Source organism: Dysidea avara, chromosome 4 (assembly GCF_963678975.1).
Source record: "Dysidea avara chromosome 4, odDysAvar1.4, whole genome shotgun sequence".
NCBI lineage: Eukaryota > Metazoa > Porifera > Demospongiae > Dictyoceratida > Dysideidae > Dysidea > Dysidea avara.
Genome location: NC_089275.1, coordinates 20914897 through 20929203, shown reverse-complemented (window position 1 = coordinate 20929203; position 14307 = coordinate 20914897). Strand labels below are relative to the sequence as shown.

Sequence of the window (14307 nt, the reverse complement as noted above, 5' to 3'; positions counted from 1 at the left end):
CATGGATATTTAATTCACAATGATCAGGACAGCAAATTGAAGTTTGGTTGGCTTTCCATCCCCAAAAGGCAGCTCTTTATGAACTGCAGAAATGTGATCATTAGCACATACCTAGTACTATATTGCATGTAGCTACATGCATATATTACTTAGCAATAATTTGTGGCTGAAGTTTCAATTAATTAATTAATTACTGTAGGTAAATTTCATAATTGCGCATATTGAAACAAGTCCCAATTTAAAACTGGATAAGCAAATTGAAGAATATATAATGCAGGGTATAGCTATGCCCAGGAACTTATGAGCCACCGAAGACGGCTCATAAGCTCCTACTATGCCATATACCTCCAGGATGCATGGGCATGCATAAATAATATAGGAATCCATGCAGACACCATGCACATGCATCCAGAGGAGCACCTACTGCTGTAAGCTTCAGTAAGGAGAAAGTATCACCATGAGCCACCACAAACTAGTAAATTTCTATCTCATAACTAAATAGCTAGGAACTCAGCAGATCACTATACATTGAGTCTGAATAAAGATACCCATGACAATTTCAAGTCAAGAGTTTGGATTTGAAATGCATGCCAGTATCGTTGTAGTGGCTACGCTATAAACGTTATGGTTTAATATGCTGACTCTGATAAAAACCATGTAGCTAGCTATAGAGAGAAAGAAAACCATCATTAGGATGTTTAAGCACAATACAATACCGTGGACACACATGTGACTGTATGTGCCAAATGTACAGCACAAACATGGCAAGGAAAGTATTGGAACATTTAATTTGTTGTTACGTGTGTGTGTATGTGTGTAGTGTATGTGTGTGCGCGTTGTACTGTATTTGCATGTATTTTAAGAATAAAGGCTTATGCCTGTGCATCCATAGACAACTTGTACTTAGCTATTCTGAGGAAGAATCAACAATAGATTGGGTTAATGAATTCTAGTCATTGATTACTCTGTTACTATAAAAATTAGATCTTGTATATGAATTATATAGTGTGATGTTTGAATATAATTTCCTTGTGTGACCTCTGAGTCTTGTTGCAGTAGAAGTGCATGATTGGGATAAATAAATGATTATCTATTTCGTACCGTACTGAGCTTTATTTGTTCAGTTATTTTATTTTTATAGTTTCCTTTACCATGCCTATGCTGTGCTTTTTCACACGTCAGTACAGTCACATGTGTGTGAAGTATTATATGTAATTGTAATTGCATGTGTTTGAACATCTTAATGATGGTTTGCTCTCTCTATAGAATATGACATACAATGAACACATAACATCTGTCTATCACAATCAAGTGTTCCATTCACATGCTAAGAAGATGCGCTGTGATGAAGTCGGTGATAGCTCTCTGAGCAGCTTTTGCTCAGTCGAGATAGACTTGTAGCAAAGTCGCTACAGACTGTTAGTGCGGTTTGATGCCAGTCTCAAGCAGCCGATTACTGAGTAGAGTTCTGTACCTTAAAAGATCCAGCTCTGAAATTAATAATTGATACTAGATGTGTAACCGAGGGTTTACTGTGGGACAACCATGTCCTTGAGTATCCGATGCAACATTCCTTTCACGTGATCAACGGCCACGAGGCAACACAAGAATCAAGATAACCATCGTGATAAGTAAGTAGTTACGTACTTAACAACAAGAAAATTCTAAATAATCATTTCTATCTTGTATTTAGCCTACACCTTCTGAAACGCTAGAAGCACAATGGCGATTGTCCCCACTGACATTGGCGGATATGACTGCACCTTCGTCGACGCTGTACCAGATCGTCTCGTCTGCAAAATATGTGATCATCCCAGTCGTGACCCCCGCATGAGTGTGTGTTGTGGACACAATTTCTGTAAGTCTTGTCTTGAGAATGCTTCGAAGGCTACTGGTATTACGAAGTCTTGTCCAATTTGTCGTGCTCGTAACGATAAGTTTATTACCTTTCCTAACAAGCAAGCTGACAGGGAACTTAAAGGCCTTCAGATAACATGTCCCAACAAAGAAAATGGCTGTAAGTGGCAGGGTGAATTAAATCATGTTAGCAATCATCTCAAAGACTCTGACACAAAAGGTTGTCGACACGAGAATGTAAAATGTACCAATACTGGGTGTGAGGAGGTAGTACAAAGACGATCCTTGCAGTCTCATGTTGTGAACCACTGTCCACATCGATGGACTTTTTGTAAGCACTGCTTTAATTTTAATAAGTATAAATTTATCATAGGAGAACATAAAGATCGATGTCCAAAGCTTCCCATACCCTGTCCCAACAAGTGTAAAACAGATAATGTCCTTCGTGAAGACATGGAAGCACACAGGAAGGAGTGTCCTCTTGAAGTTATCCAGTGTGAGTACCACAATATTGGGTGTGAGGAGAGTATGATGCGTAAGAACAAGAGGAAACATGAGGAAGAACACATGGAGGAACACTTATCAATGACCAAAGCTAAACTAAGTAAAACAGAAGACAGGCTTAGTGTTTTAGAGAAGATGTTTGATACTTTTATCAGCAAAGGAAAAGAACTTGCAGGAGATAGAATGATCACATCCGGACACTCTTCCATCCACCTGGCCACATTGTCAGCACTAACTTGTCCAGTTACTGTGAAGATGTCACGTTATTCACACTATAAATCAAGTGGTGCTGGATGGTACAGTGATCCATTCTACAGCCACAACAAAGGATACAAAATGTGTTTGCTAGTCAATGCTGATGGCCAGGCTAACGGCAAACATACTCACATGTCAGTGTTCCTGTTTCTTATGAAGGGACAATGTGATGACGAGTTGTCCTGGCCACTGAGAGGAAAGTTTGAAATCAAGTTGCTAAACCAGCTTAGTGACCATGAACATCACACCAACATAGTAACTTATGGTGATTTCACATCGGACAGACAGGCTTGTAGAGTCACTGACAAAACCATGGGAACCATCCTTGGTAATGGGAATACTCAATTTATTTCTAATACAAATCTTCACAAGATCACTCCCACCTGCCAGTATCTCAAAGATAAATGCATATTTTTTAAAGTTAACAAGTTATAAATGTGCATGGAGTATAAGTACATTTGTAAACTACAGGCTATAGCTAAATATGTTCCTCGTGTGTGATTGTGATAGTAATAGCTGTGGTTATTGTACCATACACAGTCATGCTATGCAAATTTTATAACTATGTAACAGCAACATTTGTAAGGACAGTACATTTTGTTATCATCACAACCATAAATTCTGCCGCTGTACAAAAATTAATACAACAGTACTCACACTTGAACAAACAACTATATATATAGAAGTGGATCTAGGGTACAGCTGGATCTATGTGCTTTCTACATAAGTATACATATACATTTTGTGAATTGTATAGACACTGCCATGAAGCATGTGAAGCTCAAGTGTGTATAAAAAGAAATTCCCCAAGTTTAATATAATTATGTTAAACTTGGGGATTTTTTACTTGCATATAGATCTGGAACCATAACCAATTGCACAGCTGGAAGTTTTATTTGAACAATATGACTGCCAATGAAAAGTGCTACAAAAACCAGCAATCATTTTAAACTTTGCAGTCATCTAAAATACCATGCTGAATCTTGCATCACCTTAACTAACTCACCATTGCTATAACTTCTGTTACATCCACTAGTGCTCTAGATATCATTGTAGAAATGTAAGCTTAAAGTATATATCCAGTGTTGGGAGTAACGCGTTACATAAGTAACGCGTTACGTAATATTATTACTTTTGTGGTAACTAAGTAATATAACGAAATACCCTATAAAAACAGGTAATATAACTCAAGCTACTTTACTTACAGATGTAACGCGTTACCTAAGTAATATAGTTACTGTAACAAGTCTAATATTACGTAATGTTATTACTACAAGTAACGAAGTTACTAATCTCGTTTATCCTCTGAGTAACGCCTAGCCACAACGAAGTAACGAAGCCTACTTAATGAAGCTTATTCACCAGCTTCTTACTTATAACCAAGATTTGCACATTGCCCAACAACGCAATCGTGTCACGTGATAAAGTGGTAGTTTCACACGTGACAGCTTAAGGCTGTGGATACAAAGTAATATAATATGTAATATTATTACAGTTACTTTATTTTTATGAGTAATATGTAACTGTAACTAAATAGTTCTGTTGCAAGTAATATGTAATATGTAACTAGTTACTTTTACAAAGTAACTTGCCCAACACTGTATATATCATAATAGTGATCAGTGAAGTTGCTTATACAGTTTATAGTGATTGGAAGATAAACATGGGCCTTATGTACAGTTAAGCTGCTTTGCATGTAGTGCAATTACAAAAACCATAGGCAAAACAAACTTCAGGGGCGCAGCCAGGATTTTTTGAAGGAGGGGGGGGGGAGTTCCAACAGTAGCATTGAGTTATCAGAAGCAGGGGTCTGGGGGCCCCCAGCCACTGAGAAACTTTCAATATTTTAATGAATCAAAACTCAGCAAATTGCTATACTTTATGCAAAAAAGTACATTAATTATAATGCATATATATGCATATAAGTGCCCCTGGTTGGATAAAGCTAGTACTAGATAAAGCTACTGTACCTAGTGGAAACAGACAGCATAACACATAGAGACACATATAGTAATCTGTAAGTGATAGTTATCTCACTGGTATAGGAACCATGAATCCACTGATACAAATGGAATGGACAGTATAACAACAAATATGCATAGCTAACACAAGTAATAAATTGCTGCATGGAGCTCTATATCTTTAAATACTGCACATCAAAGCTATAGCAGTATAAGGTCATGCTCAGGTTTACACTAGAATGTCTGAAAAACTTCATTACTGAAGTTCCTTAACACATGGATATGGAGATTTAGATGCATGTTTTATTAGAGTATATACCTGACTGCTCTATTAGAGTATATCAATCTTTTTAACAGAGGGCTTATGTTACCTCTGTAAATCCTTCCCTGAGAGATGAACACAAGCTTTATCAATTGTACATGTTGTGCTGTGCCATACACTATATTACTCACTCATTTTATCCTGCCACACTTAATAGTGTGTTAGGGTCCTGCTGTAAACTCAGAAGTCTAAACTTTACAGGGGGGTGGTTGCTGAATCCCTTGGAACCCCCCTCCCTATGCCCCTGCAAACCATGTGGTTTAGGATTAACTGTACTCCCTGCACTATTGGAACTTATGGCACACTAAAATCACAAAAAATGTGTTAACAGTGGAAAGATAAAAGAGCAGGAGTAATAGGGTGGTCAAGCTTACATTTGAGGAGTCAATGAGGTCCAATCATTTTATAAGTTTGGGAAAAGCTCTGCTATACTAATACAGCACAGCATCTACAGTTTGTTTCAACAGTGCTTTCTACGTTTCTTAAAGTATGTTGCATTTGCTGTGCAAAAACTTGTTATCATTGTTGGTTGTTGTATAGCTGTTCATCATTATGATTGTTACAACTGCCGAAGACATTGCTCTGCTGCTTCTTTAAATTCTATTATATTTTCTGACTTACTCACTTACTTCATCTGATGCTCTGCTTTTGTTATTTCCACTTTCAAATTTATATATTATGCTGTATAGTCAATTATTATGCTTGCTCAGTACACATGCAAAACACTCCCTGAACATAATTATTCTTCATCGTGCATATTATACAGTAATCAGTACAATAGCTGTTATACTGCATGTTTTCCAACTCTAAGTATTTATTTTATTTATTATTTATTATTAATACTGTGCAGACCTCCATTAGGGAGTATAAAGCACAGATACATGCAAGAAAACAAAATGTACAACATTTTAGACTATATAGCTGGATTAATACAAAAATAGTCTACAATCCTTTTCTGAAAGTCATCTACATTGGTTGCTTCAATTGCAGTAGCTGGGAGGCTGTTCCATATTTTGATAGTGGCAGGGAAAAAAGAGTGCAAATAAATGTTTAAGTGGGCTGATACCTGTCTGAATCTGTAAGAGTGCCCTCTTGTACATGTGGTTATTGGCATAGGAAGGTGGTAACTGGAAATGGATGTTTCATTATGTAATATTTTAAAAAGCATGATAACCCGTGAAATTTCTCGCCTACACTCCAAAGATGTCCATCCAAGTGAGTTTAACATCCCTGTGACACTAGACATAAAACCATAATCACCAGTCACAAATCTTGCGGCTCTACGCTGCACCGACTCAACTAAGTTTATGTTTTTATTTGTAAAAGGTGACCACACAACACTAGAATATTCAACAACTGGTCTCACCATAGATATATAGCAGGCTTCTTTCACCCTAGCTGGGCAAGAACTAATGTTTCTTTGTAAAAAACATAAATGGTGTGGTTACAAGTTAGTTGATACAACACTTAGTTTTTATTGTCAAACCGACAGTGGTAGCTAATAGCATGATATAAAATATATCGGTTTCTTATGTAGGAAATTATGACAAAAAAAGTAAAGCTAGTGTAAAGCTTGTTTTTTGAACAATACAATAGTTGCAACTCTGCTTTTGTAGTTGCTTCTAGTGGGCGCTAGCACATAATTGATAAAATCCATAAGCAGTGATGACCACCAATTAATGGACACTACAATACTAATGTCCTAGCTATACAATCAAACAGTCAGATACTGTTTATGGCCAACACAAATTAACCTTATACTTCATGGTTGCAGTTTTGGCAAGCACAAAACTCAATTGCAATCAAGTGATCTCTTTTAAGTGCTAAAATAGCTTTAAACGTCTAAATATTGTGCAATCAGTCATAGGTGTAGAAGCAAAGGGGAGATAAATGGAGCTCCTTCACATGCAGGTATATATAGACATGTGTAGCTACACTGTATATAGCTGTTTATTTATTAAATTATGTGTGGAGCTTCAATTTAACCATTAATGCATGGCATACATTACATACATTGCACTTAAGCTATATATTACAGAATATGTATAATTAAGTGAATTATTGTAGCTGTGATATACAATGCTAAGGTGTTGCTTAAAGATGAAAATGACTGTTGCAGCATGAGGTAGTGAGTTTCATAGTTTGATTGATCTTAGGAAAAAGGAATTGCTGTGTTGAGTTGTTTGAGCATATATTATCTAATCCAAAACAGCCAAGCTGTAAAAAAAGTGTGCGGCCCTCAAAAAGGCTATGGTGGAAAAAGATGTGAAATCCAAGGTGGCGGCCAAGAAATGGCTGTGATGGTACAGTAGGTTAATGGTAAAAATTTTAATAACGACAATTCAGGTGAATTTTTGTGCCGCTTGGTCTTGGCACAAAATTCACCTGAATTGTTATTAATATTAAAATTTTTACCATTAACCTACCATCACAGCCATTTCTTGGCCGCCACCTTGGATTTCACATCTTTTTTCACCATAGCCTTTTTGAGGGCCGCACACTTTTTTTACAGCTTGGCTGTTTTGGATTAGATTTCATTTCTTTTTGTATTTGTATACCCCAAAGCTGGCCTATGGCCGGCTTTGGGACTTTTTTAACCTATCTTTTTTTTACCACAGGAAGAAGAAAAGATGAAGTAGATGTACTTTAAATATTTTATCAGTAAATGTACAAATTATATATATAATACATATATTTACAGAAATCTCCATGGTGGTTTCTTTGTAACTGAACACTCTACAAGGTGACTTCTTCTTGTTTCCCTCTCTACAGGGTGAATTGTTAGTAGCTGAACAATCTACAAGGTAACTTCTTCTAGCTGATCTCTCTACAGGGTGATTTGTTTGTAGCTGAATTCTGTACAGGCGATTTGTTTGCAGCTGAGCTCTTTACAGAATGGTTTTTTTGTCTACAAGGTAACTTCTTCTAACTGATCTTTCTACAGGGCAATTTGTTTGTGGCAAAATTTTATACAGGGTGATTTCTTTGCAGCTGAACTCTCTACATGGTGGTTTCTTTGTAGCTGAACTCTCTACAAGGTAACTTCTTCTAGCTGATCTCTCTACAGGGTGATTTGTTCGTAGCTGACTTCTGTACAGGTGATTTGTTTGCAGCTGAGCTCTTTACAGAATGGTTTCTTTGTAGCTGAACTCTCTACAAGGTAACTTCTTCTAACTGATCTTTCTACAGGGGATTTGTTTGTAGCTGAACTATCTACAAGGTAATTTCTTCTAGCTGACCTCTCTACAGGGTGATTTGTTTGTAGCTGAATTCTGTACAGGTGATTTGTTTGCAGCTGAGCTCTTTACAGAATGGTTTCTTTGTAGCTGAACTCTCTACAAGGTAACTTTTCTAGCTGATGTCTCTACAAGGTGACTAGTTTGTAGCTGAACTCTCTACATGGTGGTTTCTTTGTAACTGAACTTTCTACAAGGTGACTTCTTCTAGCTGATCTTTCTACAGGGTGATTTGTTTGTAGCTGAACTCTCTACAGGTGATTTGTTTGAAGCTGAACTCTCTAAATGATGGTTTCTCTGTAGCTGAACTCTCTACAAGTTAACTTCTTCTAGCTGATCTCTCTACAGGGTGATTTGTTTGTAGCTGCACTATCTACAAGATAACTTCTTCTTGCTGATCTCTTTACATGGTGATTTGTTTGTAGCTGAATTCTGTATAGGTGATTTGTTTGCAGCTGAGCTCTTTAAATAATAGTTTCTTTGTAGCTGAACTCTCTACAAGGTAACTTCTTCTAGCTGATGTCTTTACAGGGTCACTAGTTTGTAACTGAATTCTCTACATGGTGGTTTCTTTGTAACTGAACTCTCTACAAGGTAACTTTTTCTAGCTGATCTTTCTACATGGTGATTTGTTTGTAGCTGAATTCTGTACAGGTGATTTGTTTGCAGCTGAGCTCTTTAAAGAATGGTTTCTTTGTAGCTGATCTCTCTACAAGGTAACTTCTTCTAGCTGATCTCTCTACAGGGTGATTTGTTTGTAGCTGCACTATCTACAAGATAACTTCTTCTTGCTGATCTCTCTACATGGTGATTTGTTTGTAGCTGAATTCTGTATAGGTGATTTGTTTGCAGCTGAGCTTTTTAAATAATAGTTTCTTTGTAGCTGAACTCTCTACAAGGTAACTTCTTCTAGCTGATGTCTTTACAGGGTCACTAGTTTGTAACTGAATTCTCTACATGGTGGTTTCTTTGTAACTGAACTCTCTACAAGGTAACTTTTTCTAGCTGATCTTTCTACATGGTGATTTGTTTGTAGCTGAATTCTGTACAGGTGATTTGTTTGCAGCTGAGCTCTTTAAAGAATGGTTTCTTTGTAGCTGATCTCTCTACAAGGTAACTTCTTCTAGCTGATGTCTCTACAAGGTCACTAGTTCTTAGCTGAGCTCTCTACATGGTGGTTTCTTTGTAACTGAATTCTCTACAAGGTGACCTCTTCTAGCTGATCTTTCTACAGGGTGATTTATTAGAAGCTGAACTCTCTACAATGTAACTTCTTCTAGCTGATCTCTCTACAGGGAGATTTGTTTGTAGCTAAACTCTCTACATGATGGTTTCTTTGTAGCTGAACTCTCTACAAGGTAACTTCTTCTAGCTAATCTCTCTATAGGGAGATTTGTTTGTAGCTGAACTCTCTACATGATGGTTTCTTTGTAGCTGAACTCTCTGCAAGGTAACTTTCTTCTATTGATCTCTCCACAGGGCGATTTGTTTGTAGCTGAACTCTACAAGGTGATTTCTTCTAGCTGAACTATCTCTTTCCATAGTTGCATGAACTCCCTACAAGGTAACTTCTTCTAGCTGATCTCTCTACAGGGTGACTTGTGTGTAGCTGATCTCTATACAGGTTTCTTGTTTCTAGCTGATCTCTTGAATTCTCTTCAGGGTGACTGCTCTATTAGGATGACTGCTCTATTAGGATGACTGCTCTATTAGAGTATCTCGATCTCGCACTTGCTGCACCAAGTTGGATTTCGTGTTATAACTCCGTGGCTTTAAGTCTGATTCTTCTACACCATTGATGAGCCTTTCTAAGATGATTATTCCATCTGTATAACGATTTTCAAAGGATTACCTCAAGCGGTTTATCTGGTAGGCGTGGCAAGCAATCGTTTTTTTTATTAGCTAATCTCGATTGCGTAATTGTTACACACTGTTGGTTTTTTCGTTGTATCTTCCTGTTTTTTTAGCTCGATTTCTTTCAAACCACAAAAGGTTTGAGGTTCAATAGTTAACCTATTTACCCACCGATTTTCAGCTTCTTCCCATACGCGGTTTACGCTGTAGGCGTGACAACATATTGGTATTATTTTTCGTGAATAATCGCTCATAACTCTTTGCCTGTTTATCGTATTCCAGCCAAAGTTGGTACCGAGATGCGCCTTTATATCCCCTTCTGTGTGCCAAATTTCAAGGCAATCGGATATGGCGTTCGCGTTTTATAGCAGTTTTTGTAAGTGTGCGACAAGAAAAAGAAAAATAAGAAGGAAAAAAACGAAGAAACTGAGCCAATTTTTGAAGTCGCATATCTCGGGAACTCGTGAAGCGATTTCGCTCAAATTTGGAATGTGGAGTGCTGCAGTTGGAGGGCATGTCCACAGCAAAAATCGTCTTGTTTCATCAAGGAAGCACAGAGCTACGGAGGTGCGAAAATTGCGTTTTCTTTCTTCCTGTCAATATACTCACGGGTGTTACGCGCCGGCTTCTTGGGCCGCACGACACACTACCGTGTGTCTTGATATAGATGTGGATAAGTTGAATAGGAATGAGGTCAGTAGGATGAGGGACTTTGGTGATGAGATTTTTATATTATAATGATATTAGAACTCTTCTACTATGAAAATTGAGATCTGAGAGTGTATTGCTTACACTACTGAAGTGGCCTGTTACTAATTTGCATGCACACTGCTATGCAAATTGTTCAATAGCTTGTCTGATATGAGGTGACCAGACTGGGTTGTCATATACTCTAATATTGGTCATACAATAGTGTTATAGCATTTTAACACAGACGAGATTTCAAATTTCTTTGTAAGAATGCTTTCACTGTTAAAGCTAAAGGTGATGATGGGTAGCCTATGATTAATTGCTTGTATAATTGTTACACCTAGATACTTTGTTGATGATACCTCCTTGATGAGGATGCTATTCAAAGTATAGTTGTAGATTATAGGATTTCATTTCCAAATGATTCTCATATACATGGATTAAACTCATGTTAGCGTGAGTGGCTCAATATATCAAATGTTGTCTTTAAGATGGAGAACAGAATACAGATTGGTTTTATGTAACATAAAAATAGTAGAGGAGCAAGGATAGTACCCTGAGTTAACTGGATGTGAATCACTAGCAGTTGAATTAAGAAAAACTTGTTCAGGAACAGACTTATAGGGTTGGGGAGTAGAGGGCTGAGCACACAGGTAGAAGTTACTCCACAGTGTGCAAAACACGCTCCACAAAATGCGAAGCATGAGCTTTCTAGGGGAATCTGGGGGCATGCCCCCCAGGAAATTTTGAAAAATTAACGTTCTGAGATTGAATTTGGTGACACTTTTGACTGAAATTTGTTGACAGTTCAAACACTGGAAGATATACTGAGTTAAAAACCATGCAGAATCAGTTTAAACTGCTACCTAATGAAATTTTGAAACCTTAACTTTGTGAGATAATTTTGACTAAAATTTGTAAATGCTTATGAAAATTCAATGCTGGAAGCATGAATGCTACTGAGCTGTAGTAGCTATAAAGTCTATATAGCTATAAAGAAATTTAAATTGACTTTTTGAGATTATAGATAATGGCATTTGGTGTGTAGCTGCATCTCCAGAGAATTTCTATAGTCACTAGGGTGTGGATAGAGTCACTTACTCAATTTAGAACAAGTGTTTTGGTTGTTTAAAATGACAAACAGTGTTTTTATAACTATGTTACTCTCGACTGTTTTATTAGAGTAAATGACTGTTCTATTAGAGTATCTCGATTCTAAACGTAGAGGGTGTTCTATCCCACCTAGTTTCCCTTGTGCTATGTCAATATGGGTAACAATTTGCTAGACACATTTATTATATTGCTCATAGTCATAAACTGCATAAAAACTTTGAATTTTGTCTAAAGTGCCTAGCTATGTTCAATGAACAAAAAAAATCTGAAGGGGGGGCAGTTGCCCCCCCTGGATCCGCCCCTGGTTATATACTCTTTATATCATAATAGCTGTTAACATCAAATGATACATGTTTATACTATTTAATTGTGCAATACCTACTAATTTGCATAATCATACTTGAAATCATTTGATTGCATCATACATGTATTGATTATCCTTTTTTACGTGTACGGTATTTATGGGGGGCTATGGATTTTAGCTACTGTGTACAACTTGTGGGAATTGTAAAAAAATGTTATTACTCCCAATTTTGATTTTCTCATCATGATTCATTGTTCCATAAAATCGTATACTATGCTTTCATTCGCAGCTGGATGGCCTTTGTTTGAGAAGTTCAGGAAAAAGAAGTGCTCCATAATATGCATACTTAAATCTTAGTCTAAGAGGTTCTCAATGTTCCTTCCATCTTAGCCGTGATTTGATTGTCAGTCGCTTAGATTTCTTGCCTGTCCTTTCATGCTTCAAATTGTAATCATCATGTGGATTAATTTGCCACTTAATATGTTGTCTGCTTAGCAGTGCATGATGCCAGCTCATCCATAGCTACTGTATGTATGGTGCTTTTGAAGACAATAAGCTGTAGATACGTATATGTATATTTATTCTACCGTGTATATTTAGCTGGCAAGACATTTGGTATCTGGACACAACAATAGTATGTATTATAAAATTATGTTTGAATAAAGCACGAGATGATAGGATAACACCACATTTAATTTTATGTTTTACTAGATATACCACTGAGTGAATTATTCAATGATGTATATAAGGTGTACGCTATAGCAAATACTGTAGTAGTGACACTAGAATCAATTGGAACATTTGGTGTCACCAAGTAGCACTTTTAGGTAAATCAGCTATAAAGTTCAGGTCATTTCTGGCAAATTGGGAGGCGAAAGTGCCAAACATAATTATGTTACTATAATCGGCAAAACCTCAGACATACAGTATGTACGTACTACATAATATGCAGAAATTCTCAAACAATAAAAGTTACCAAGTGGCCTTTTCACTTCTATATGCAGTTAAAATTGAATGTGCATCTGATCAGGTGATATGTGCATGGTAGCTAGCTTGTAGTGACCTGTCCAATTAGGATTGCTAGAAAAAAATGATGCCAAGGCCCTTGTGTTGTGAAAGCTGCATAATGGATTTTCCATTAGCAGTATATGTTGAGATATCTAGATCAAATGATCGTTTAGCCCAAAAACGAACATGTATTAATTTAGCTTCAATAATAATAGCTAGTGGGTCTGAAGAGTGACTCCACTCAGTGCTGTTGTTGACTTAGCTTTGAAGTTTTCCAATGTCTTCAATAGATCAGATTGTATGCAAGTAGACAATTAGTGTCATCATCATCAACAATGAAATGTGTTGCGAATTGGATATGCTGCATGTGGGAGCTAATTAATTTATAAATTTAACAAACTAAAAGGAGTCCTAGTTCACTCCCTTAGGGATCACTGTTAAGAACACTACAAAATGTTGACAATGACCTGCCTATTCTTAACACACTGAAATAGTTTACTTGGAACAACTTCCACAGTATACCTGTTATTCCTGTGAAGTACAGTAAGTATTCTCACAGGTAGATAGAACTCACAAAATAAAGCTTTTAAGCTTTTTGAGCAGGCCATGCTCATTGTGAGATCCTGAGACAATATACCTATCTAAAATCCATGTAAAGTAAACTACATCCACTTCAGACTTATACATGTTGCAGTGTTGATCTGTTGAAGGAGAAAGCCAAACTGATGCTTTGTAAGTTTTCCTTGTACATGTCTTGATCATGTCTTGTATGCAATCCTATAGAGAGAGAACCATCAATGATGATGAAAATAATGCATATATTATTATACAGTAACTGAAAGTGTGGTGTGTCCTCGGGCACACGAGACCACAACATAGAAGACCATAAGGTGGGCGTGGCAAGGAGTGAAATTGCAACAAAGCACACGAAAATAAACCAAAACAATAATAACAGCGAATAAACAATTAGTCCTATGTTTCTACCAACCACTCAGCACAGTTCCTTGCTAGAAATATTCTTCTAGATGCAGTAATAGATAATCCAGCAGCTTCATCAAGTAACTTTCTACATAGTACTTTCAGTAAGGAAATGGGTTAGTAATTGCTGCTGCTGCTGTTACCATAGGGCGCGCGCAATTAAATACTCTAAACCTAATAAGTAACCGCTTATGATATACTGCAATATAGGGAGATCTCCCTATG

General features: G+C 36.9%; 1 protein-coding gene across 1 annotated transcript; it reads left to right on the top strand.

Annotated features, from left to right (window-relative positions):
• Window positions 1-1371: 1371 nt before the first annotated feature.
• LOC136253078 (TNF receptor-associated factor 4-like) lies at window positions 1372-3267 on the top strand. Its single transcript, XM_066045678.1, has 2 exons — window positions 1372-1631; window positions 1694-3267. The coding sequence occupies exon 2, from the start codon at window positions 1723-1725 to the stop codon at window positions 3049-3051; it is 1329 nt and encodes a 442-aa protein (XP_065901750.1). The 5' UTR covers window positions 1372-1631; window positions 1694-1722; the 3' UTR covers window positions 3052-3267.
• The last annotated feature ends 11040 nt before the right edge of the window (window positions 3268-14307 follow it).

Bases quoted from the DNA above. Each gene is read 5' to 3' on its own strand.
- LOC136253078 (XM_066045678.1), top strand. From the start codon at position 1,723: ATGGCGATTGTCCCCACTGACATTGGCGGATATGACTGCACCTTCGTC.